This window comes from Dromaius novaehollandiae, chromosome 3 (genome assembly GCF_036370855.1).
Source record: "Dromaius novaehollandiae isolate bDroNov1 chromosome 3, bDroNov1.hap1, whole genome shotgun sequence".
Lineage (NCBI taxonomy): Eukaryota > Metazoa > Chordata > Aves > Casuariiformes > Dromaiidae > Dromaius > Dromaius novaehollandiae.
The window spans coordinates 78,945,963-78,969,168 of NC_088100.1; the positions used below are offsets into that span (position 1 = coordinate 78,945,963).

The 23,206-nt window shown below is 35.3% G+C and overlaps 1 protein-coding gene across 1 annotated transcript in view; it reads left to right on the forward strand.

Moving 5' to 3' along the window:
- Positions 1-23,206, forward strand: part of CEP43 (centrosomal protein 43) — a 31,413-nt gene that overhangs the window by 4,356 nt on the left and 3,851 nt on the right. The window contains exons 2-9 of the mRNA XM_026109876.2: positions 3,035-3,088; positions 5,018-5,072; positions 5,809-5,897; positions 8,918-9,052; positions 9,965-10,048; positions 19,022-19,239; positions 22,038-22,147; positions 22,740-22,808. Of these exons, the coding sequence (XP_025965661.1) occupies positions 3,035-3,088; positions 5,018-5,072; positions 5,809-5,897; positions 8,918-9,052; positions 9,965-10,048; positions 19,022-19,239; positions 22,038-22,147; positions 22,740-22,808 (814 nt within the window). The remainder of the gene's footprint in view (positions 1-3,034; positions 3,089-5,017; positions 5,073-5,808; positions 5,898-8,917; positions 9,053-9,964; positions 10,049-19,021; positions 19,240-22,037; positions 22,148-22,739; positions 22,809-23,206) is intronic.

Consider the following 23,206-nt stretch of genomic DNA (forward strand, 5'->3'; position numbering starts at 1 on the left):
CAGCTGTACTATGCCTATATTTATATGAACAAATAAAGCATTTTATGAAATTAAAGTAAACACCTTTTTGATCTAGTATTCCATAGCTTATTGACATCAGTCATGAAACCTTTGTTTATCCAAGCTTTTGCCTCAAGAATAAAAAGCATGAATAAGTTTTGGTAGGAAAAAATAATTTTGCTGCAGTATCTTCAGGGGGTGGTAGACATCAGGATGTTTGCATGTGAAATGTGGAACTATGCAAGAGAGACCTGTGTGCAAGCAATAGGACTCTACTTAAGCTATATCCACGTTTTCAGCTTTGCGCCTATTACAGGAAGAGTCATCTTGGTCACTCTGATGTGCCTACATGCGTTGAGGAGTAGAAATGAATTGGAAGTCTCCCAAGTGCTTACCCATTGCAAAACAGTATCTCAAGCTTGTTTTGTCCCAGGATAATAGGCTCCCTTCTCTCTTGGTTAAGTTCTGGACAAATGTATTCCCTTTCCCACAGTAAAAGTTAATTCTCTAGGGATGTGCAACCTGTCTGCATACTAGAGTCCACAAGTAGGAGACAGTTAAAGGTGGATATTGGTAGGCTGGGCCAGGAAGGGTGCCTGTGTCACCAGGTAAATGAGTTATTCTATGCAGTCATTTAAGCACCTGTATCTAGTGCTTCTATGGGCAGATTGCTTTGACTGTACCTGATGATGTTGGTCTCAGTCTCCATTGGTGTTCAGATTGTCTGTGACTTGTCTCTGTAGCTGAGATGCCAGTCTGGTACTGTACATCCCAGTATGTAGTATGATTCAGCATCTTGTGCTGGGGCAATCTTTCTTTTGGCCCCGGAGTTATTTTTTACCTTGTTCCTTGTGAACTTGAGAATTACTGCTTTAGCTTCACAGATTTAAGTGTATGGCTCCATGTCAAAAGTTATTGTGAGATGATATTTTGGGAATATCTTGCTATGATCTGAGCAGTCCACGGCTCAAAGGACCAAGGTCAAAGTATGTTGGAATGGTATGCCCTTTCTTGTGGTCATAGTACAGGAATGCTTAATTTTAAAGCTATCATGATGCTTATAGAGTTGAAGGACCAAGTGGAGGGCTGGTACCCAGGGATAGGCTGCAGGATGGTATTCTAGATGCTGCAGGGAAGCAAAAGAGAGATGCAGTAGGTATCAGTAGTATTATCTTCTGGTAATGAAATCCTGACCTTAAGAATATCGGGTGGGCAATAATAGAGATGCAAAGTGAACCCACTAATAATGGGGAATGGCAACATCTGGGAAAAATTAACACCCTGCCATTAGATAGATGAGAAGGAGAAGAACAGTACTTCAGACTGTATTTAAAAGCCATTGGGTTGGGACCTAGAGGAGTGGAGGAGGCAGATGGCTGCAAATGTGTCCAAAGGAATGACAATTATGATATTGTTCCAGAATCTCAAGCAGGTCAGACTTTGGATTGCATGATGTCATGGCAGCTACTTTCGGCCTGTTTTATTCTAGTCTTATGATCCAGACCCTTCAGGAACAAATTACTTATTCCTAACCACATGTAATGGCTTACGTCTTTTATTTTGCACAATTCATAATAACCAATCTGCTTCACAAATGCTTTGTTTAATCTTGTCCTCTTACATAAGTATATTGAGTTTCAGTGGCATCAGTGGAAAAATAAAAAGTCAGTCTTGTAATCATTTGAAGTTTTCTTAGGTTTATTGGATTTTATTTCACTAAGTTGTTAGCTGTTGGTAGGGAAGTTAACTGTAAATTAATTTTGTAAGAATAATATTTATATTAATAGTCATAAGAGGGTTGCTGATTGGATGCTGTACCCCAGCACCTGAAAAAAATTAAACTGCTGTGTAATGGTGACCATTGCGTACAACTGTAATAAACATTTTTTACTTCTTCTGATGAGAAATCTGTTAAATTTTTTTGCATTGCTTTATTTGTCCTTTAAAAAGGTCTCCAAAGACAGTTATGTTTAAAAAAAAAAAAAAAAAAAAAGGTAGAGAGTATGTTTTTCCCCCCCCGACCCCCCCCCCCAAAATAGTATGGGGTTTTTTGTTTTGTTTTGTGGGATAGAACAGTTACAGGGCAATACAAGCTTAGTGACCTTTCCTAATATGTATGAGGAAATTCAGGTACTCTTCAAACTGTCTTTAATGCTTAATTATACATATCAGTCTTTATTTGAAAACATGCTTGCTCTAGTTTGGTCTTGAGAAAACTAGTATACACAATAGTGCTGGCTTTAATAGTTCATTACTACAGTGTATGCACTGGACATAATTTGTCTAATTATGAGTTGATTGAAGTGGCAAATTTCTTCATCAAATATAATGTATATTGTCCATTAGGAATGCTCAGTGAAAGAAGTAGAGACACTGAAGCTTAAAAAAAAGTTGCTAAGCCTCATTTTTAAATATTCAAAAATGCCTTAGAAGAAATATGATTCTTGAAACTAAGATATACAAAAAAAGTTAGGTAAATATCTCATTACAAAAATATTTGAATGCTCTGAATCATGCTGTCTTTTCCTTGTGGAAATTCTGTTTCTTCAAGTATGATCTGACAAAAAATCATAGTAATTTGTATATTTTAACATTAATTTTTTTTAAAATGTATTATCATAAGCTATTTGAGTATGTTTTCTGAAAGAATGGTAAATGAAGGGTAGGAGTTCAAAAGCGGCCTCAATGAACTGGATTTCCAGCTCTCAGAAGAAACAAACAGGAGATGGTATAGGTGGCTTGGAATCTTTTTGTGTGTGAAGAAATGATGCAGTAAGTTTTATATACATCAGACTCCCCGCCTCCCCCCTCTGCCCAGTTTGTTGCTTTTCAGGCTGAAGGCTCTTCTTTCTCAGCCTCTGGTCACATTGCCTGTGGTCTTAAATGTCTTAATTGCTCTCATGTAGATTACAACCAGTGCCATGTTGCTTGAGGAGAAACAAATGGATGTTAAGCTGCTTGCTGGCTATTTGCATTCTATTTGCATAGTGAAAAATTGTGCTTGTAGAAATATTGTTTCTTTTTAATTTGGCAGGCAGAGCTGCGAGCAGCTGTTTTTTTGGCACTAGAAGAACAAGAGAAAGTAGAGGTAAGATAGTAAAGTGTTTTTCAGTTTCAGCTTCTTGTCAGTGCTTTGTGTAAAATAAAAATAGTCCTAATACCTTCTAGTTGTGAAAAATATCAAGAAAAATATATGTATTGCTATGTAAGAGCATAACGCTTTAAAAAAAAAAAAAAGGAGTATCAGGATTTCCTGATGTTTAGAAATAGGAATTGCTACTGGTCTTAAAACTGTAGTTCTAAGTAACTGTTTCTCTGCTGTTTTCATATTGCTTCTGTTCAGTTGATCAGAATAACATAATTGATCAGAATCATTGATCATAATAACAATAACTGATCACAATTCTTTTTTTTCCAACGAATATTTCTTTTAAAAGATTTTATCAAATCAGAATAAAGGATTTTGAAATAAAAAATATTATAGTGGTTTGTTTTGAGAAGTATGTCATGGAAAAAAAATATGGATACTTGCTAAGTATGCTAATGTAACATCCTTACAAAAAATACTAAAAGCAGGTTTACTGCAGGATATTTAATTTATTTATTTAAGGAAGAACTCTGTATTAGTGATGACCTGTGTACTGATATTGTGGCACTATCACAACTTTAAGTGTACGTGATACCAAAATGATTAAGTAACAATATTGCTGTGGTATCTAGATGCTAGTTTTGTGTCCGCTGGCCCTGCTTCTCCCAGCTCCCCACTGTTGCCTAGCTAGCTGTGTCTGCGTTCCATTTTCCAGACCTAGAGGGATAAGTGGAAGAATGCAAAACTGTCCCTTTCTTCTGTGGGTTAGTTGGTTGTGTTCTTTTCGGAAAAATGCATGAGCGAAATGGGCACTGTGAGGTTAGTAAGGAGGGAAAGGGGTTATGCCCTGGTATGAGGTTACACACTTCTGTTCAATCCCTGCAACATGGATCCCCTCACCATTTCTTATGGCAATTTTCAACACATTGTGAAGTAAGGGGGGGAACAACCTCCCAGATTGGGGGATCTGGAGAGGGAGATGGCAAGGGCAAGGGCAAGAGACTTGCTGTGGTTGATCTCAGCTGACCCTGTGTTCAAAAGGTTTAAAAGTATTACGATGTTTTCATTTTATGCTCTAGAGACACTAAAGATAGAGACACTACTCTAAATTCCTAAAAATTAAGGAAGTAAAAAAAAAAAAAGAAAGAAAGAAAAAAAGAAAAAAAACAACTTTATTGGCAAAGAGCTTTGAGTGTTTGTTAGTATTTGTGATTGTAGTGACAACTAGCTATACAAGATCGTTTTCTTAGAGTTCCCCAGAAATCGTTGGCTAGACGCATTCCCAGGATGTTTTGATGTGTTAGGAATAGCATTTAGAATTTGGTTTTATCAAAAATGTTCAGGAATTTCCAAGCCAGACATAGCAAACTGATTTTTTTCCCGCAATTTAAAAATCTAAGTTGAAGAGGACAAATCTAATAAGTGAGGAAAAACATTTTCATAATATCTTGGAGGGTCTTTTAGTTAATAGAAGATTAGTACTAATATGTCAACTGTTAATTAGTGTAGTCCACATTTTGTCTGGATGATTTGTAAATACACGTTTTAAAGAAAAGAGGATTAAGTTTTCTTAATAAATTAAATAAACACTATATTTTAGGAGCAGTTTGGCAAATTAACTGCATAGTTTACCTTTCTTAATCCTGAAGTAAATAAAAATCAGAATGCTGTTAAGAATTTGAGTACAAATCTTCTAGCTCCATAGCTTTGATGATAGAAATACTGAGACAATCTTAATTTCCCCGTGTAAATATGTCGCTCTGCAGCTTTTACTTCTAGGTAGTAGAGTTAATACAAAGGTGAATTTTAGTTGAAGTGAATTATACATGGCAGGCATTGATACAGAATCTGTGCACCAAAAAACTTTTTTTTTTTTTTTGGTAGTACAAGGATTTTGTTAATTACCTTTTTGTTTTCATTTTTTGACAGAACAAAACACCTCTAGTGAATGAAAGCTTGAAAAATTTTTTGAGTACAAAGGATGGTAAGCACTTTCTGTTTATGCTGCCTCTCAAGATTAAAAAAAAAAATTTAGAGATGAAAGAATTAAACCTTTGAATATCGTGTTAGCAGTACAATCCTAATGACTTACAGCATGTTCCTGTTCCTGTCAAATAAATGTCATAATTACTGCTCACCTCTTTTAGAATAGAATGTATTGTAGAATTTCTGAAGTTAATATTGATGAAATTGCTATCTTTGTAACTAAGGTGACTAACACATTTCATGATGAGTTATGATTATGCTAACTCAGTAAAGCCATTCTAGACCAATAGAAACAGTAACCTGTGAAAACAGACTGTAGAGGTACAGTACTGAACACAAGGCTGGGATAAATACTAAAATATTTTAAAATAGCTCAGCAGTTTAAAAAAAAGAAAAAAGAAAAACTTAAGCTTGAATTTTGTAAGCAACCTCAGTTTATGCTCCTGCTATATTGCTGGCTTAAATAACTTACATTTGATGGCTTTAATTTACATTTGATGTCTTACTGATCTGAGTTAGAAATTAATGAATTGGTACACAAATTATGAACTAGATCTGGTGTGAACCTGCAGCTGGAAAACTATGTGGTCATAGCTTGCTAACTGTCTAAATGATGCTTGTAGGAGTGTTGGTTCAGTGTAGATGTGCATGCTGAAGCCAAATTAATATTAGAACCTTGGAGTAAGAATTGCTTCTGTCTGGTATATAATTTACTTTTCCCATTTCCTTTTTAGGTCGCTTGGTAGCTGGTCTTGTTGCAGAATTTCTACAGTTTTTCAATCTTGATTTTACACTGGCTGTTTTTCAGCCTGAATCAAGCACAGTAAGAAAGATGCAGTTTTTGCTGTATTCTAGGCTGATTGTTTGGAGTGGATGGCAATGAATACAGAAACTATAATAGTGTTTGTTTTTTTGTTTTTTTTTTAAGCCACTTACTTGTATTTATTCTAAATCCTTTTTGATATTCAGTTTGTAAAAGCTATACGTTGCAATAGAGATACATTCTCCAGGAAAATGTGCTAGTATGAATGATGATTGCCTTTTCTAAAATGAATGCTTGATAAAATGCCATTTTTGAATTAACAAATTAATATATTTTGTGAAATGATAAATGGAGTCTGTAAGACAGAAAAAGAAAACACCTGCAACTTTTTTGTTTTTTACCAATAATTTTACCATGTTATGTTATTAACTTTGTCATACAAAGAATAAAATAACGTCAGTGAATCTGCTTGGGGAGAAATTTCAGTGAAACAAAAGACTTTGTGCAGGTACAGAGGACAAATGCACTTTCTTTTAGGCTTATATGATATTGATTTAGAGTTTTTCCATAAGAGACTTTGCATCTGTCTCTCTGAAGATTTTCCTGTTAAGCTTTTGGTTAGAAAGAGTCAGTTTCATATAACTGAAAAATTTCTCTTTAGCTGTTGAATATTCATTTTTATTCTTACTGTCAGTTTAATTATCTTGATTTGTTAAAAATGTGACTCTGTTAAAATCAATTGACTTATTATTTGAACAATTTTTTTTCCATTTGATTTGGGTATTCATTTCATGGTTTTTAAAAAATGACCAGGGAAATGCATTGAACATGGATTAAAACAGTTGAAAACTGTGGTTATATAAATGAACTTTACTGCTTCTCTGAAGTCCATATTTCTTTTTTTGGGGGGGAGGGATGTTTAAACATATAAAATTCCATACATTTTTATCCTTTGCTAAATATCCATAGCTTCGTTTATCACCTTAGGACAGATCTGTCATAAGAGGCTTATTCTGTACTAAGGAAAGCTTTCAAACAGATCAGATTTTTAAAAAGTGTTTTGAAAAATGGCCGTTTATTACTCAAGTCTGTCATCATCATTAATCTGCCAAGTACATGAGCACATATGTTGAGTTTAGTAATTAAAACTGCTATTTGATATTTTACTTCGTTAGCACTTAATTTTTAAAACTTCATTTTTTGTTCTTGTGCAATGTAGTTATTTTACAAAATGATGGTTATGCTTTTTCAAACTCTGAGGAAGCAATGAAATTTTACATGTATAAGTGAGAGCATAATTTGTTTTGCAGAAGGCTCCCTGTAGATACTGATGGAAAAACAAACAAACTTTCAAACCTAGGTTGAGTTTACAGGAAGATCTTAATTCATAGGCTTAACAAACTCAATTAAATTCATCAAAATGAAGTGAACATAGAATCTTACAATGTTACTTTGAGACTAACTTCTCAAAGTATAATCTCACTTGAAATTACTTCTAATTTCTTTACCCTATTTAATTTTGACAATTTCTGAAAACGCGCTTACCACAAAGAAGTTATTAATTGAAACCTGGATATTAAGCATTTCTGTAGTTATAGACCAAAAGTGACTGAGTAGTATTAAATGTTAATTGTAGTGAAAGAATACTTTTAGTTCTGGGGTTTTTGTTTGAAACAAGTTTTTACGCGTTAAATAGTTCAAAATATGATGGCTTTTTAAATTCATATGGATAGGTTACTTGGTGATTTTTTTTTTTTAGCTTCCTCATTTGGAAGTAAATATTTACGTATTCTAATGGTCTTTAATATTAACGTTTCCAAGCCACCAGTGTTACCATGTTGCTAATTATTTTGGACAGCTGCTGTCATGCTTATCACTGAAGTGTATTATAAGATTTTTTGACTTCAGCTTGGATTTTAGGACAGAACTAAATGCCCACATACAAGTCTTGCAGGTTCTTTGAGCCTAAAATGTGATATAGGGCATTTCCTGTTACTTTTTACCTTCAGTCTTCGTAGAAAACTGTGTAGTGTATCTCCGTATTAGCTCATTCGGGTTTATGCTACCAAATAAGAAGAGTCATGCTTTCTCTTGTGTTGCCACTTACTGTTGAGAGGAGTGCTTCATTCCTATCAGTAAAGACATTGCATGCTCCTTGAAACACTCCCTTCTTTTTTTCAGTTAAAGCATCTTGTGCTATTTGAAACATTTTTCCGTACTGCACTCTACATATGAAAATTGGCCAAAGTAAGGCAAGTTTGCTGAGATCGTCCCTTATAATGCTGAACAATGTTACTTTGTTTTTTTTGTACTAGCCCCTGTCTCTGAGCGGTCTATTGTATTGTCTATGTATCCTCTATGTATCAGTTATCAGAGTGCAGTGCTGTTGCTTGACAAATGTTTTGGTAATAAGTGTCATTAAATCCTGTAAGAGTTCAAGATAAACTGGTGCCATTTGCAGTAGTGCCATCCTGAGGTTATGCCAGCCAGTGTGGATTTGCTGCAGCATTCTGTTTCTGCTGTAATGTGAAGCTGATTTTAGAGAAGTGTCTTTCTCTTTAATTTTTCTCTCATCAGTTTGATAACTTTTTGCTGATGCTGAGAATTACTTTTATCCCTCTATCTGTCCAAAACTATGGTGCTTTAAGTGAAATAGAGACTGAAAGTGTTGAACTATGCTGCTGTACTTCTGTCTGCACAGAAATGAGGACCCTCCATCATTATTGAAATACGTCTTTGAATTTGCTGGAACCATTGACTGAGTATGCTAAGATTCACTTTTAAAGGTGATAGGCTAAAGTAATGGGACCATGTAAATTTTTAAATACTCAAACGTGGTCATGATGAGTATTTGTATATTTAAAACAACTTTGGATGGTCTGTGATAAATTCATGTACATATCAGGACTAAATGATGCAATAAAGCTATTAATACTTTATTCCACACACAACAAGAAGTTGTAATTACTGTTTAGTCAGATTATTGTTGTATTAAATAAAATCAAAAAGCTTTAGGAGTTATATTACAAAATATATTGTGTTTTCTGATAGTTATTTCTGTGTTGCAATTTTTTTTCTAGCTAAACGGCCTTGATGGTCGAGAAAACTTAGCTCGAGATTTGGGAATTATAGAAGCAGAAGGTACTGTGGGTGGTCCCCTATTGTTGGAGGTTGTTAGAAAATGTCAGCAGAAAAAGATTTCAGGCACTGGAGAAGTAAGTACTGTTAAGATATGGAATTCCTTTCTTTATTTGTAATTTTTTTATTCATTTTCTTTTTTTATTCATAAATAAATGTAACCCTTTATTCTTTGTCATCTCTTGCATGTCAGAGTTTCTTTTTGAGCAATAAGATACTCTAATATTTATAGAAAATCAGATGGCTTTTGATTATGATAAAAAATAAAATGAAATTATGAACACTTGACTAAAGCTATTGTATTAAATTGTTCCAAGTCTTTGTAATAAAGGTAAATTAGTATAATAGGAAAGCCTTTAACATACCGTATCAGGATACAATGCTGAAAGATAGTGACCATGACCACTCTTAGTGGCCACAACTACTTCTCTTTTACTACTAATATTCTACTACAACATACTGACACAAAGTGAACCCAGGTAAATGGAGCAAAACACTGTGCCACTTATTTTCCAGTTTCCAGTGTAGTCAGATAACGCTCATAACTAGCATCTATTTTATCTTTGGAGTATTTCTAACTTTAATAAAACCTGAAAATGCTGGCCTAGAGTTGGTTTTATTAAAGCTTTAAAGTAGTCCTTTAGATGGTTTTTAAAAATATGTATCTATATTGAAAAGTATTGAACTCGCTGACAGCAGTGATAGTAATATTTTTAATGGAATATGTAATAAAGTTGTTAAATAAATGAAATCCAACTAATAAGATTTGATCAGTCTCTGTCATGATTGTGGTTTGAAAGAAAATCCACCCCACTCAAGTTGTATTTGAGTTTAATTTCAGTAGTAGTTGTCATAGACTTCCTAACATAGCAGCACAGTGTCACAGTTTGCATATTGCATGTGTGGGAATAATGATCTTGTTTTTTGTTGGATGGTATCATGCTACAATTCAGTACATTTTTATTCAGTGTTTTTTTGAAACTTTTTAGGTGGCTCCAATTCTAAGTGACAGTGTGTGCTCTTCATCAAAATCATCTGATGGAAGATCAAATACACACCCTGTACCAAGTAAGGTAAGGTTGCTTACATAGAATGAGAAAGCTACATCGTGTAGTTGAGATAAGTGAAAGAGACAACTCTTGTGGAACTGCAGATATGATGGCATTCGCTTCGCAGCAATCTGTTTCAGTCATTATTCTCAACTATTTTGAGGCACCCACTTTTTATCCAAATATTTGTAAACTTTTTATCAGGAGCAGGGTAAGTCTAAATATTGGTTACTTACTTTCATGAAAATTAGTGTTTTAACTGTGTATACCTATGCTCTATACCTGTTCTGGAAGTCTGTGTTCATCCAAAGTTAGGCTACTTATTTCTCCTTTAATAAGATGATTTTCCTTCATAGGATTTTCCTTTCTTAATTTAGATGTGTAAAAGCTTGACTTAGCTTTCTTTTTATTCCAATTTCCGTGAAAGGAATATTGAAAATTTTTCAGCAGTATTTTAACTTCCCCGATGATTTTCTTTGATTTATGTTCAACTCTTTCGAGAGTCATGCTGCGTAACAGTTAATTCTTCCCATAACTATTACAGAACTGAGAACCAACAGGAACTTGGATTCATTTTCTATATGGTAAAATAAAGTTGCGCTTAAACAGACAATATACAGTGAATTCTAATTCACAGCAGATTAAAGAAAGGAGCAGCCTTGGATAACAGGAAGGGCTGAGATGTTCCTATAGCAGAAGCTGTTCAATTGGAACATCTTGATTAACTCCACTGTAGCTTTTAAGGAAATCTTTATATTCAAACTTTGTGTAGAAAAATACAGTGAATTTGAAGTTAAATTTAATGTGAAAAAGTTGATGGATAGGAGGCGCTCTTTTTGCATATGTCTGTAGTTGCAGTAGTTGGACTGCTTTTTCTATATCAAAGTAGGTAAAATGCGCGTTGCTGGGTTTTGGTTTTGTGTTTTCTTTTCCCTTTCCTGGCTGTCAGTTAACACACAGACTTTCACTGTAATAAATGGGCTGCTATGCAAAATCCATCCTAGTAACATAGGATGTACTGCATCCAGTTATCATCCTTTTAAAACAGAAAAAGTAAGTCAGTTGTTGTAAAAGGTTGTCTTAATTAAATAACTTGGTTATTTGCATCTTATTAGAGTAGGCTGAATGTTGTCATTCTAATCAAATAGTCTAAAAAGTCTGAATAAAACTGATAAAAATTCTAGCATATTGAATAAAAATGTCTGCCAAGGATTCAAAGCAAGAAAATAATTAGCCATTTCTAACATTTTTGAGGTTTTAGTGGGTTTTTTTGTTTGGGATTTTTTGTTTTTTAATGCATTTCTGGCTGCATGAATTATAAAATGACATTAGAAATTTGTGCTTGTTTAAAAACATGAATTTTTCGTGATAAAATGATAGATTAGAATTTGGAATGCTTATCACTACTTTTGCCCATCAAGTACAATTTCTTACTTGCTAACTTTTTTCATGCACTCATATTTAAATAACTGTCCAGCTGTTCTGTGTTCAGTCTTCAAACCCCACAAGAGAGGAGGCCAGAGAGAGGAGGTTTGTACAGTTATGAAGATGTGTTAACATTCAGAAAAATACACTTTGATTTAAAGAAAAGCTCATAACTCTTTATTCATTTGCCATTTTACTTTGTGTCACAATTATTTTTGGAACACTTGTTACAGTTACAAAATGGAAAGAGCTAGTACTGAGCTCTTCTGTGGCACTTTAAATTCAAATGATTCAACAGCAGAATGTTTATAATCCTATACCAAAGTAAGCTTTATTTTAGGTGAATAGCTGCTTATCATTTAATCAGGACTTCTCAGCATAAATTTGGGGTCTTTGTTTTCAGTGATTTTTACTTGGAAAGCTTTTTTTGGTGTGGGGGAAAGCAGGCCAATTAGCCCTACCTTTGTGATCAATAACAGAGAATAATAGTCTATCAGAAACAATTAGATGGTTTGGTGTATATACAGTCTAGTAGTGCTACAGAAGAGTAGCATCTCCCTAAATTGTGTTAATAAAATGAAGTAAAGGATACAAAGGAAGACTTAGTTGTATTGTTTCAGTAATTTAATTATCTTTCTGTATAAATGGAGTGGCTTAAATGATCTGTAATTATCTTTCATTTTTCTGTACTTTTACTATTCTAGTGTTGTGCTCAGGTACTAAGTTATAAAGGACTTCATAAACAGAAAAAGTGTTTGGACAAAGTGGATAAGCAAGTGAAAATGCATGAGAGGAGAAGATGCTAGCTGGTGTTCTAAACTTCAGAGGAAGAAGGGGAAAAAACCAGCTTATACTAACAAGTTGTGAGCAGCAAAAAGAAAGGAGCCCGTTTTCTTACAGAGTGGGTCCTATATTCTGTAGCACTCCACTGTTTCCTTTCCATGTTCTTAGCATGCTTGCCCTGAAGTAACCTCAAGGTTTGTACCTGTCTGACTGGGCAGGTGAGAGCACACACTGTGTGTTTTTGCGTGTGTGATGAGTTGGAGCTATTTGTCTGCTGATAGACTGGCTGGTGCCTACTGTTTGGAATTGATCAACTGTTAAGATAGAACTCTCTTTCTCTCAGGGCCTGTAGCTTTTTCGTGTCTCTATCTTCCTGCTTACACAAAATCTGTAGAAACTGATGTCTTCCAGGCCTCTAATGCTCCATTAACTTTGACTGGAACTGATCAACAGGTCCAGAAGTTATCAGGAAGTGTGGGGCACAGAAAAGGGCATAATGAGCCTCTTTTCCATAAGACACTGGCTACTCACCACCTCCAACAAAAAGTGATTGAAGTACTAAAGTTTGTTCAAATTATTAATGTAATCTGACAACATCAAATGTTTTAATATCTCTTTTAGATTACTGGAAATAACTCAAAAGCTTTCTAATTCACTAATGAAAGCTGAGAAAAATAGCACTGAATGGGATTTGTTGCTAACTGGCTCATTTGGGAGAGGGAGTCATAAGGATAAAAAGAAAAGAAAATGACAGCTTGGTTTTTAGTCCGCTTTTCTGCTCTTGCGTGGCAAGCAAGTAAACTACACAATTAGAAAAGCAAGCTTGATTCAAGGCTAAAAGTTACTTCATTAATTGCTGAGCTTGTTGATAGTATCTTAAACAGCTACTATTTCTGTAACAATTGACCTTTGAATGGAAATTCTAACCCCTTAGGTTCTGCTTTAGGGAAAGCAGATTCTTGGTTGGCAACAACCTTTTAAAAACATCTGAATGCTAAAAAGATCTGAATGTTGATTGAATATCAATCTTAGTAATACTTTTGCTTGAATGTACGTAGCTGAGCTCATACTTCTGTCTTAGTGTGGCTCTGTATTAAGTACTATTGAAGATGGATTTAGAAATCATAAACTTTCCAAGCTCCCTTGCATATACCGCCTTTCATGTTCAGGTTTGAATTACTTAATTTGAAGTAGATATGTCAGGAAGAGAAGAACTAAGTGTTTGTTGCATGGCTTTTCATCAGAAATAAGAACTTGGTTAGAGGAGGAAAAAAAGTAGTTTCAGTGGCTCATGAACTGAACATCGTTTCGCATGGGGTGTGTGTGTGTGTGTGTGTGTGTGTGTGTGTCTCAAGGCTGGTCAAACCTCTGATGTCTGATAAGAATTTTATTCCTATATGCCTGTTCTTCATGAAGCCTTTTGCAGTGCAGTTTAGAAGAAACTTCTACCCATTTGTCAGTGGTTGAAGTTAGCCAGACAGTCCAAAATATATTATAGAATCACGGAGTGGTTGAGGTTGGAAGGGATACTGTATGTAGTTCATTCGTATTCTTCTCTGGGTTGAGGTTGTCAGAAATCTTTATCAGGTTACTGTTGAGTATTTAGATGTATCAGTCCACAGATACAAAGGCTTCTCTGGTAGACTTTTTCTGTAACCTAAAGATAGTGACTGACGGGTTGGTCAGTAGTGGCATGTTTTTTTTTTTTTTTTAATTATTAACAATTTTTTTTTTTTTTTTTTTTTTTTTTTTTTTTTTTTTTTGTAATGTGTACAGGCATACCTCAGAGATATTGCGGGTTCAGTTCCAGACCACCACAATAAAGCGAGTATCACAACAAGCGAGTCACATGAATTTTGTGGTTTCTCAGTGCATATAAAAGTTATGTTTACACTATACTGTAGTCTGTTAAGTGTGCAGTAGCATTATGTCTAAAAAAAAATGTACGTATATTAAAAAACACTTTTTTACTAAAAAATGCTAACCATCATCTGAGCCTTCAGTGAGTTATGATCTTTTCGCTGATGGAGGGTCTTGACTCAATGTTGATGGCTGCTGACTAATCAGGCTAGTGGTTGCTGAAGCTTGGGGTGGCTCTGGCAATTTCTTAAAATAAGAAAACAATGAAGTTTACCACATCGATTGACTCTTCCTTTCGCAAAGGATTTCTCTGTAGCATGCGATGCTGTTTGATAGCATTTTACCCACAATAGAACTTCTTTCAAAATTGGAGTCAATCCTTTCGAACCCTGCCGCTGCTTTATCAATTAAGTTTATGTAATATTCTAAATCCTTTGTTGTCATTTCCACAATGTTCACAGCATCTTCACCAGGAGTAGCTTCCGTCTCAAGAAACCACTTTCTGTGCTCATCCATAAGAAGCAACTCCCCATCCGTTAAAGTTTTATCATGAGATTACAGCCATTCAGTAACATCTTTAGGCTCCACTTCTAGCCACATCTGCAGTTACTTCCTCCAATGAAGTCTCAAACCTCTGAGTCATCCGTGAGGTTTGGAATCAGCTTCTTCCAAAGTCCTGTTAATGTTGATATTCTGGCCTCCTCCCATGAATCACAAACGTTCTTAATGGCATCTAGAATGGTGAATCCTTTCCAGAAGGTTTTCAATTTACTTTGCCCAGATCCATCAGAGGAATCGCTATGGCAGCTGTAGCCCTATGAAATGTATTTCTTAAATAATAAGACTTGAAAGTTGAAATTACTCCTTGATCCATGGGCTGCAGAACGGATGTTGTGTTAGCAGGTATGAAAACAACATTAATCTCGTTGTACATCTCCATCAGAGCTCTCGGGTGACCAGGTGCATTGTCAATGAGCAGTAATATTTTGAAAGGAATCTTTTCTTCTGAGCAGTAGGTCTCAACAGTGGGCTTAAAATATTCAGTAAACCATGTCGTAAACAGATGTGCTGTTATCTAGGCTTTGTTGTTCCATTTATAGAGCACATGCAGAGTAGATTTAGCATAATTCTGAAGGGCCCTAGGATTTTCAGAATGGTAAATGAGCATTAGCTTCAACTTAGTCACCAGCTGCATTAGACCCTAACAAGAGAGTCAGCCTATCCTTCGAAACTTTGAAGCCAGGCACTGACTTCTGCTCTCTAGCTATAAAAGTCCTAGATGGCATCTTCTTCCAGTATAAGTGTTTTGTCTACATTGAAAATCTGTTGTTTAGTGTAGCCACCTTTATCGATTATCTTAGCTAGATCTTCTGGATAACTTGCTGCAGCTTCTACATCAGTACTTGCTGCTTCACCTTGCACTTCTATGTTATGGAGATGGCTTCTTTCCTTAAACCTCATGAACCAGCCTCTGCTAGCTTTATACCTTTCTTCTGCAGCTTCCTTGCCTCTCTCAGCCTTCGTAGAATTGAATAGAAGTAGGGCCTTGCTCTCTATTAGACTTTGGCGTAAGGGAATGTTGTGGCTGGTTTGATCTTCTATCCAGACCGCTAAAACTTTCTCCATAACAGCAGTAAGGCTGTTTCGCTTTCTTGTTATTAGTGTGTTCACTGGAGTAGCACTTTTAATTTCCTTCAAGAACTTTTCCTTTGCATTCACAACTTGGCTAACTGTTTGGCACAAGAGGCCTAGCTTTCAGCCTATCTCTGCTTTTGACATGCCTTGCTCGCTAAGCTTAATCATTGCTAGCTTTTGATTTAAAGTGACAGGTGTGCAACTCTTCCTTTCACTTGAATGCTTAGAGGCCATTGTAGGCTTATTAATTGGCCTAATTTCAATATTTTTGCCTATTAGGGAACAGGGAGGCCCGAGGAGAGGGAGAGAGATGGGGGAATGGCCGGTCAGTGGGGCTGTCGGAACATGCACAATGTTTATTTGATTAAGTTTGCCGTCTTAGATGGGTGTGGTTTGTGGTGCCCCAAAACAATTACAATAGTAACATCAAAGATCACTGATCACAGATCACCATAACAGATATAATAATAATGAAAAAGTTTGAAATATTGTGAGAATTACCTAAATGTGACACAGAGACACGAAGTGAGTACATGATGTTGGAAAAATGGCGCCGATAGACTTGCTCAACTCAGGGTTGCCACAAACCTTCAATTTGTAAAGACCACAATATCTGCAAAGCGCAATAAAGCGAGATGTGCCTGTATGTATTTAATCCCCAAAAAGTACATAGTGTTTAACAAGAAAGTGATTCTAATGTTTGTTTCTTAATAGAGAAATTGCTGGATGGGGAATATCTTATTCTGAGCAAGAAGTATTAAAGTATGATGAGAGGTCATTCATCATATTTCCTCTTTAAGGAGAATGTTGTGCATAGTCAGAACACCACCCTTAAGAGTTGAGTTGCTGGCATGCAGCAGCAGCTGATACGGTGATCGGAACACTTTTGTTTATGTGCTATTTCCAATTAGGATTTTGTGATGAGGTTGCAAGTACGATGTAATTTCCAAGAAGTAATGTGAGTTGGAACTTGTGATCAGGCTTTTCATGCTCTTTATACCCAGCAGACCTTAATTCCATTACAATGATAAATAGATGAACACATTCTCGAAATGCTTTTCATATTACTGAATCTTCCATGAATACATATTTCTCTCAGATACAGGTAAAAGTTGGTTTCAGTATGGCTAGGTTTTCTCATGGAAACAGCAACTGCTCCTTTGAGAATAAGCGGTGGATATCCTGAACTGAAAAACTGTTGTCCAGTTCACTAGTTCCCTCACTCCTGGGCAGCAGGATGGGAGAATATTCTGCCATGTAATGTACTTGTACTAAAAATAACATAGAAGGAGGAAATTACAACCAGTCCTGACCGGTGTAAGATATAAGTTATCTGAACAGTGTAGACCTTCTGAATGAAACTTGAGATTCTCTGGCGGTTTTCCAGCAAGTCTGTGAGCTAAACTGGCCCCTGCTGTGGCTCTACAACCAACAGATGTAATGTAGAAGGGAGCATGCAAGGAGAGACCAAGACCACAGCTCTTGGGAGTAACATAGTTACATTTCTTGACATGCATGTGTGAAACCACACTTTCATTTATCTTATTAACAGCACCAGGCTGAAACGCAAGGTAGGCATATTTTTATTTGAATCCTTAGCCATGGTTAACCAATCACTACAATTTGAAAGTAGTCATTTTACATTAACACAGCTTTAAGTCTTTGCTTGATCTCAGGTATCTAACTTGTGCTTTCAGTTTCTCAGAGGAGATGGCAGCAGCTCACTCCTTCAGGGCCCAGAACAAAAAAGAGACTGTCAGTGCTGTTCTATACCAGTCAGCATATCCCTAAGCATTTCATTTTCTGACAACAATTCTGTTCCTTTAGGGTAGGGAATTAGAATGTTGTATTTACCGCCTATAAATATTCTTTTTCTTTCCCTGGAAGGCCTGAGCTGCTGCCAGCAATTAAATATGGTTCTGTGGCTTGTAACTGAGGTAAAATGACCTTGGTAGGCCTCTCTGAACTTTTATGGCCTATGGTATGAAAAATTTCCTTTGGTCTTTGGAATGAAAGATGATGACTGATAAAGTAATATATCCAACGTATATGTTGGCTATCTCGATTAAACAATACAGTTATTAGTTTTCTTTCAAAACTGCTGCTGTTCTTGGTGCACAAAAACGAGTTTGTGAAATCTTTTCAGTGGCTTAATTTTAAACAATGTGGGAGAACATAATATTGTCTTACTGTTTGTTAGTTAGCAATATGCTGCTGTTCAAAAATCAAAAAACCATTTTGCCACAACAACTTGATTATCTGCTTAAATGTTCTTTGGGCCACAAGGTTTTATGAAGATATAATGTACATAACTTGAACTGTGTTACTTGATCATAGTTAGTATATAGAGTAGTCCTCACAAGCATGGTATCTGTGGGACTGGGCCATAAGCATGTAACAAAGACTGAAGGTTACATACTTTTTAAGTATCTTGTATGTGTGATTTGTTTGTTTTTAATATTTGGAGGGGAAAAAGTGTAATTAATTGCAGTCTTCTGATGCTCATCACTTAGAACCTAATATTACATTGCAGAGATTCCCACTGAGTTGTGATCTTCATTCAGAGATGCTCTCAAGAAGCAGCAGGTCTATCAAAAAAACTAAAAACCATTGTATGATTCTTCGTGGCTTAGTGCATTCTAAACCATCTCAAATATGCAGTTAACAACTGTAGCCTTACTGAAATTAAAATAATGTTAGTTTTTTCACATGAAATTGAAGGTATTTTTTGAAGGTACATCGAATGAATTTAAGTTAGTGGCTTTTGGATGGGTTTAAATTGATTTCTTTTGAAGACAGTTTTAACTTAACTGACAATATTTGTTTTTAGAGGAGTCATAAAATACCACTAACAAATAGTGTTAATACATTCCACATATCATGTAACTTTCAGACTGTAAAAAGTGTAGGAGGCAAGAGTCAGAGCTTGTATGTGATTTTTTTCTTTTTTTTTTGATCTACATCCTTCAAAACTGGCTGCTTTTATAATAGAGCTGATCTAGTTAGCACAGCTACGCAGAGGATGGACAAAATAACTTTCAAAAGACGGTATCAACAACAAGGAATACTTCCTTTGTAAAGTGACAAAACGTTGCTCTGTTGTGTAATTCCTGATTAGTTCACAGAAGTACTAATAAAATTGAAATGCTAACTTTTTAAAAAATGGTGGTGTATATATTTGCTGTGTGTTTATACTACTGCTAATAGTATTTTAGGAAATAGAACAGTTTATATGGGTTTTATTCAAGAGAAATTACTTCTTTTCAGTGAGAGTTTTTTCTGTATTTGTTTAAGGTTGCTGAAACCACTCAAAGTGACACAAGTGTCTCGTCGGGGGAAGCAACCAAAAGTAGCATTCATTTTCTGCCTAATGAGACAAAGTTAGATCCTCAACTACAAAACACAGACTTAAATACCAAAGAAAAAAGTGATCCACGTGTGGATGAGGATGATGCAGAGGGAGATTCTTTTTTTGATGATCCCATACCCAAACCAGAAAGAACTTACGGCTGGTAAGTAACCTGGATACTCCAGTTAATGTGTACCATGAGTGACAAACCTGCACCTCTTCACAGTGCGTCAGTTGGACTGTATAATGTCTCCAGCCTGTTCTTTGGTGGAAAGAACGTGTCTGACACGCAGACCCCTGTGTTATTTTCTGCAGCAGATCTGCAGTTGTGGTCAGTACTAAAGGAAGTGGAAAAAATGGGAGGGGTGGAGCTTTAGATATATGCGTGATTTTGTAAGGAGCACAAAAATTTCAGCTAACACAATTGTACTGGCTTCATAGACTATAAGCATAAGGAAAGCTCTTCCTCACAAGTGAGGATTTCCCCTTCACATTGCAGCATGTTTTGTGTGCAGTTTTATGTTTTCAGCAAAGTGTTATTCTTTCTGCATATGTCAATTTTGCAGACATTGCTGAAGGGCAGGGTTTTTTTTTTATTGCTGTTCTGGGGTGTGATGAGGCCTGACAAATATCGTGTGAAACAAGAAGCTGTGAGATTGAACTGCACAACAGTTGCATAACAGAACTGTACAATGTAACACTACAGCAGCTCTGATAGGATAATGCAAAGATCTCTTGAAGCTTATCCTGGGTATATCTGCTGAGAAAAGCTGAAAGATCGTTTCATAGTGTTCTTTTGCTGTGCTCAAGTAATCTGAGCATTGTTCCAATTTAGTATAGGTTACCACAAGAAGCTACAGAAACATTTTCAAATCAATCTGACGGTAGCTCCTCTCATGCTTTTTTTTTCCCCAGCTACATTGATAGGCAGAAAAGTATAAACTTTTTTTGCAGTACTGCTACAGTAGATTGTCACTTTTAGAATAGGATCATTCTGGTATAGCACAAAGCGATCATACTAGATAAACTAACCCTTTCTAATAAATTAATGGATTGTTTGAGAAAAAGATTATTTGTAGCTCATTTTTGGTTGGATGTATATAAAGAGCAGAATGTGGGGTTTGTTTTCTTTTCAAAGAGCAGCCATTTTTCTGTGGAAAATACTGTGTATTGCAAATAACTCTACTATGGTAGTTGGTTGCATCTATGCAATCTATCAAGTTGCATCTATGAGTACATTTAGTCCTACTTATTCAAGAGCTTGGTTAACAAAATCTAACCATTATAGTACCTGGTTGTGTTACTATATAGCAGTATTAAATGGTAGTTGGGAATATTGAAAATCTAGTTATTGAATTTTAAACTGAAAACTCTTAAAGGAATTAAGTTCTTCAGATACTGTATCTGAGATTGTTGTGGGGATAATAATAAGAAAAAAAGTTACTTCAAATTACTATGTTTTGTCCTGCAAGCTCATCTTGGTTTTTGAGGGTTTGTGTTTGTTTCTTTGTTTTAAATTGATGCAGTTGGTGTGGGTCAGGTGGTAGAAGCAGAAAAGGCCAAATAATAACTTTTGAATAATAATAGCTATTAATTTCTTATTGCTCAAGCATTTTCATATGACAACAATGGAAATGCACTTTTGAACCGGGTAAATGGTATTTCTTTAATACCTATTTAAGATGACCCATCCAAGAAAAAGATTCCTAAATACTCAGTAAAATAAGGCTTTTCCTAATCCAGAATCTCCCTGACTGAAAAAGTGATTTCCAAATTGTGTATCTGTAGTCCCAGTCTATAAATTTGTAGGCATGTACCTCATAATGTGATTGTGATATAGGGGTTATAGTAACCCTCCATTTTTTTTTTTTTGCTGAATGTGTAAAAATGTAAATATTAATGGCTTAGTAAATGAGCTAGCAACTAATTGTAACTGAGCTGTCCTTGCTGAGCCTTTTGTTTCTACCCTCCTGGCATCTTCTCCAGAGGAGAAGAACAGATTCTTCAGGTGAAATCCTTTTATGCTGCGTTGTGCTGGTGGCGTGAGTCTTGGGATGAGTAGATAGAAGAGGTGCCAGCATCACTTAGTTCGCAAAAAGGTGAATTCCTTATGGACAATTTTGTCCCTTCTTATAAGAAGGGCATGTTAGAGAGGAAAGGAGCAGACAGTTAGCAAGTAAAGAATAAGAGATGACCATAGCTCTGCCTTTCCTCTCGTTCTCTGACCTGTTGTTTAAATGTTTTAAAGTATTGTAATACATGATATATTTTTCTTGATGAGTGATTCAAATGATATTACCTATTACTAATAGGAACACAATCACAATAGCAAAGAGTTCTGGTAATACTTAATGTGAAAAATCTTGATCATTTTTTTAATAGTGTTTCTCTATCCTTTATTTGCAAGTCGTATTTGAACTTGACATTTTAAATGTGTGAATGGAGTAGATGGTAGCCAAGTGAACTTTAACAGACGGTGATGAGATCAATTTTGCTATAATTTTGAATGGTATTTTCATTCTGTGGACTTAAGGTTCTTAGGGTTAATAGGTTTGTCAGACAATCTTTTAATTGTAAAACAAGCTAGTTTAAAAATGGATTTATATCTGAATCTTTCTTCTTTTGGCTGCATTTATAAGTGGGTCCTCCTAATTAAAAGGCCCCCTAATTAAAAAAAAAAAAAAAAGTGTTGCTGAAGAAGGTGCAGGAGCTCTGTCTGAAAGAAGGCAGGCAGAAGTCTTTGCATATGTGAATTTCTTATTGAATGTCTTGCTTCGCACTTTTGCCACCAAACTACCCATTATTTTTTAGATTGTAGGATTGAATAGTCCTTTTCGCTTGCTTTTATTACTGCAAAAATTGTTGTCTAGTTTCATGACAATTTTATGAATAATAGAAAAGAAAGTTGCTCTATATTTTGAAAATCTGCAGAGTTTTTATTTATTTGTTGGTTTGTTTTAGGAAAACTGAATCCAATAAAACAGGAGGTTTAGCATCTCTTTCTGATGCACCACCTTTAAAAAGTGGGTTAAGCTCCCTGACTAGCGCACCTTTGCTAAAGGAACCTGATGGTAAGTTTTCACATATGGTTTGAAAATCGCAGGGAATGAGCTACACGTTCAGATATAACTGTGATTAAGTAGCCTGTATTTGGCCCCCTTCTGGTTGTAGTGTGCTTTGCAATAATGTATTTTTCACTGAGTGATGAATTACTGATTTTTGATACAGTATGCATGTGGCTGGGGTATCTTATGTTTTGGAGTATCAAATATTTCATCTATACTTTTTTCTGAAAAGCAGTTTTTGGAAGTATAACATTTTACTGTTCATTTTTTTTTTTTTTTTATGAAATTAACTTAGTCTTTTTTATTGTTACTCTACATTGTTTGTGCGAGTTCTTCAGGGATATTTACTACCGTATTGTAAAACTTGATCCTGAATACACTCAGGGAGATTGTTCCTGTTTGTTACTTATGTCTGTAAATGGCATATTTTAGACCTGAAAATGGAATATAATATTACCATACTATATTATAAAATTATGTAAGATTATTATGAAAGAACATTTGTTATAAATCGTTGATTGGTATGTTTAAGTAGGATCTTACTATCAAAGAGTCACAAGCCCATTTTCTGGTATAAGTACTTTTTGTTTTGTTACAGATTTGAGTAGAAACTCTGTCTTGAAAGACCTGCGGTTAGTGAATGCAAAACTCGGATCTCTAGAATTAGGCAAGTAACTACTAAACATGAGTAGGCTTTGATATTTTTAACTGGAAGTTGCAGCCCTGCTTCTCAAAGGAATCTGTGAAACCGAAATGTCCTTATTGAGCTAAAATCTTTAGCTTTTACTTTTGTCACTCTAGTTGACATTGTGAGACTTACTGGAGTTACAAGAGTAAGATCCAATCTAGAATAGTATAAATGAATACATGGCAGTCAGAACTGTGGAGTTTTGTATGCAGATTATTGTTTTATACATACAGCAAAAATTCAATTCATTCCATGCATATGTTTGCTAGTATCAAGTGATATATTGTTGTCCAGGTATCTAAAAAAAGAGGTGGGATTTTTTTGTTTTTATTTTTTGACTTGCATAAAAGGTAGCCAGACAAGTCTTCCTATTTTTC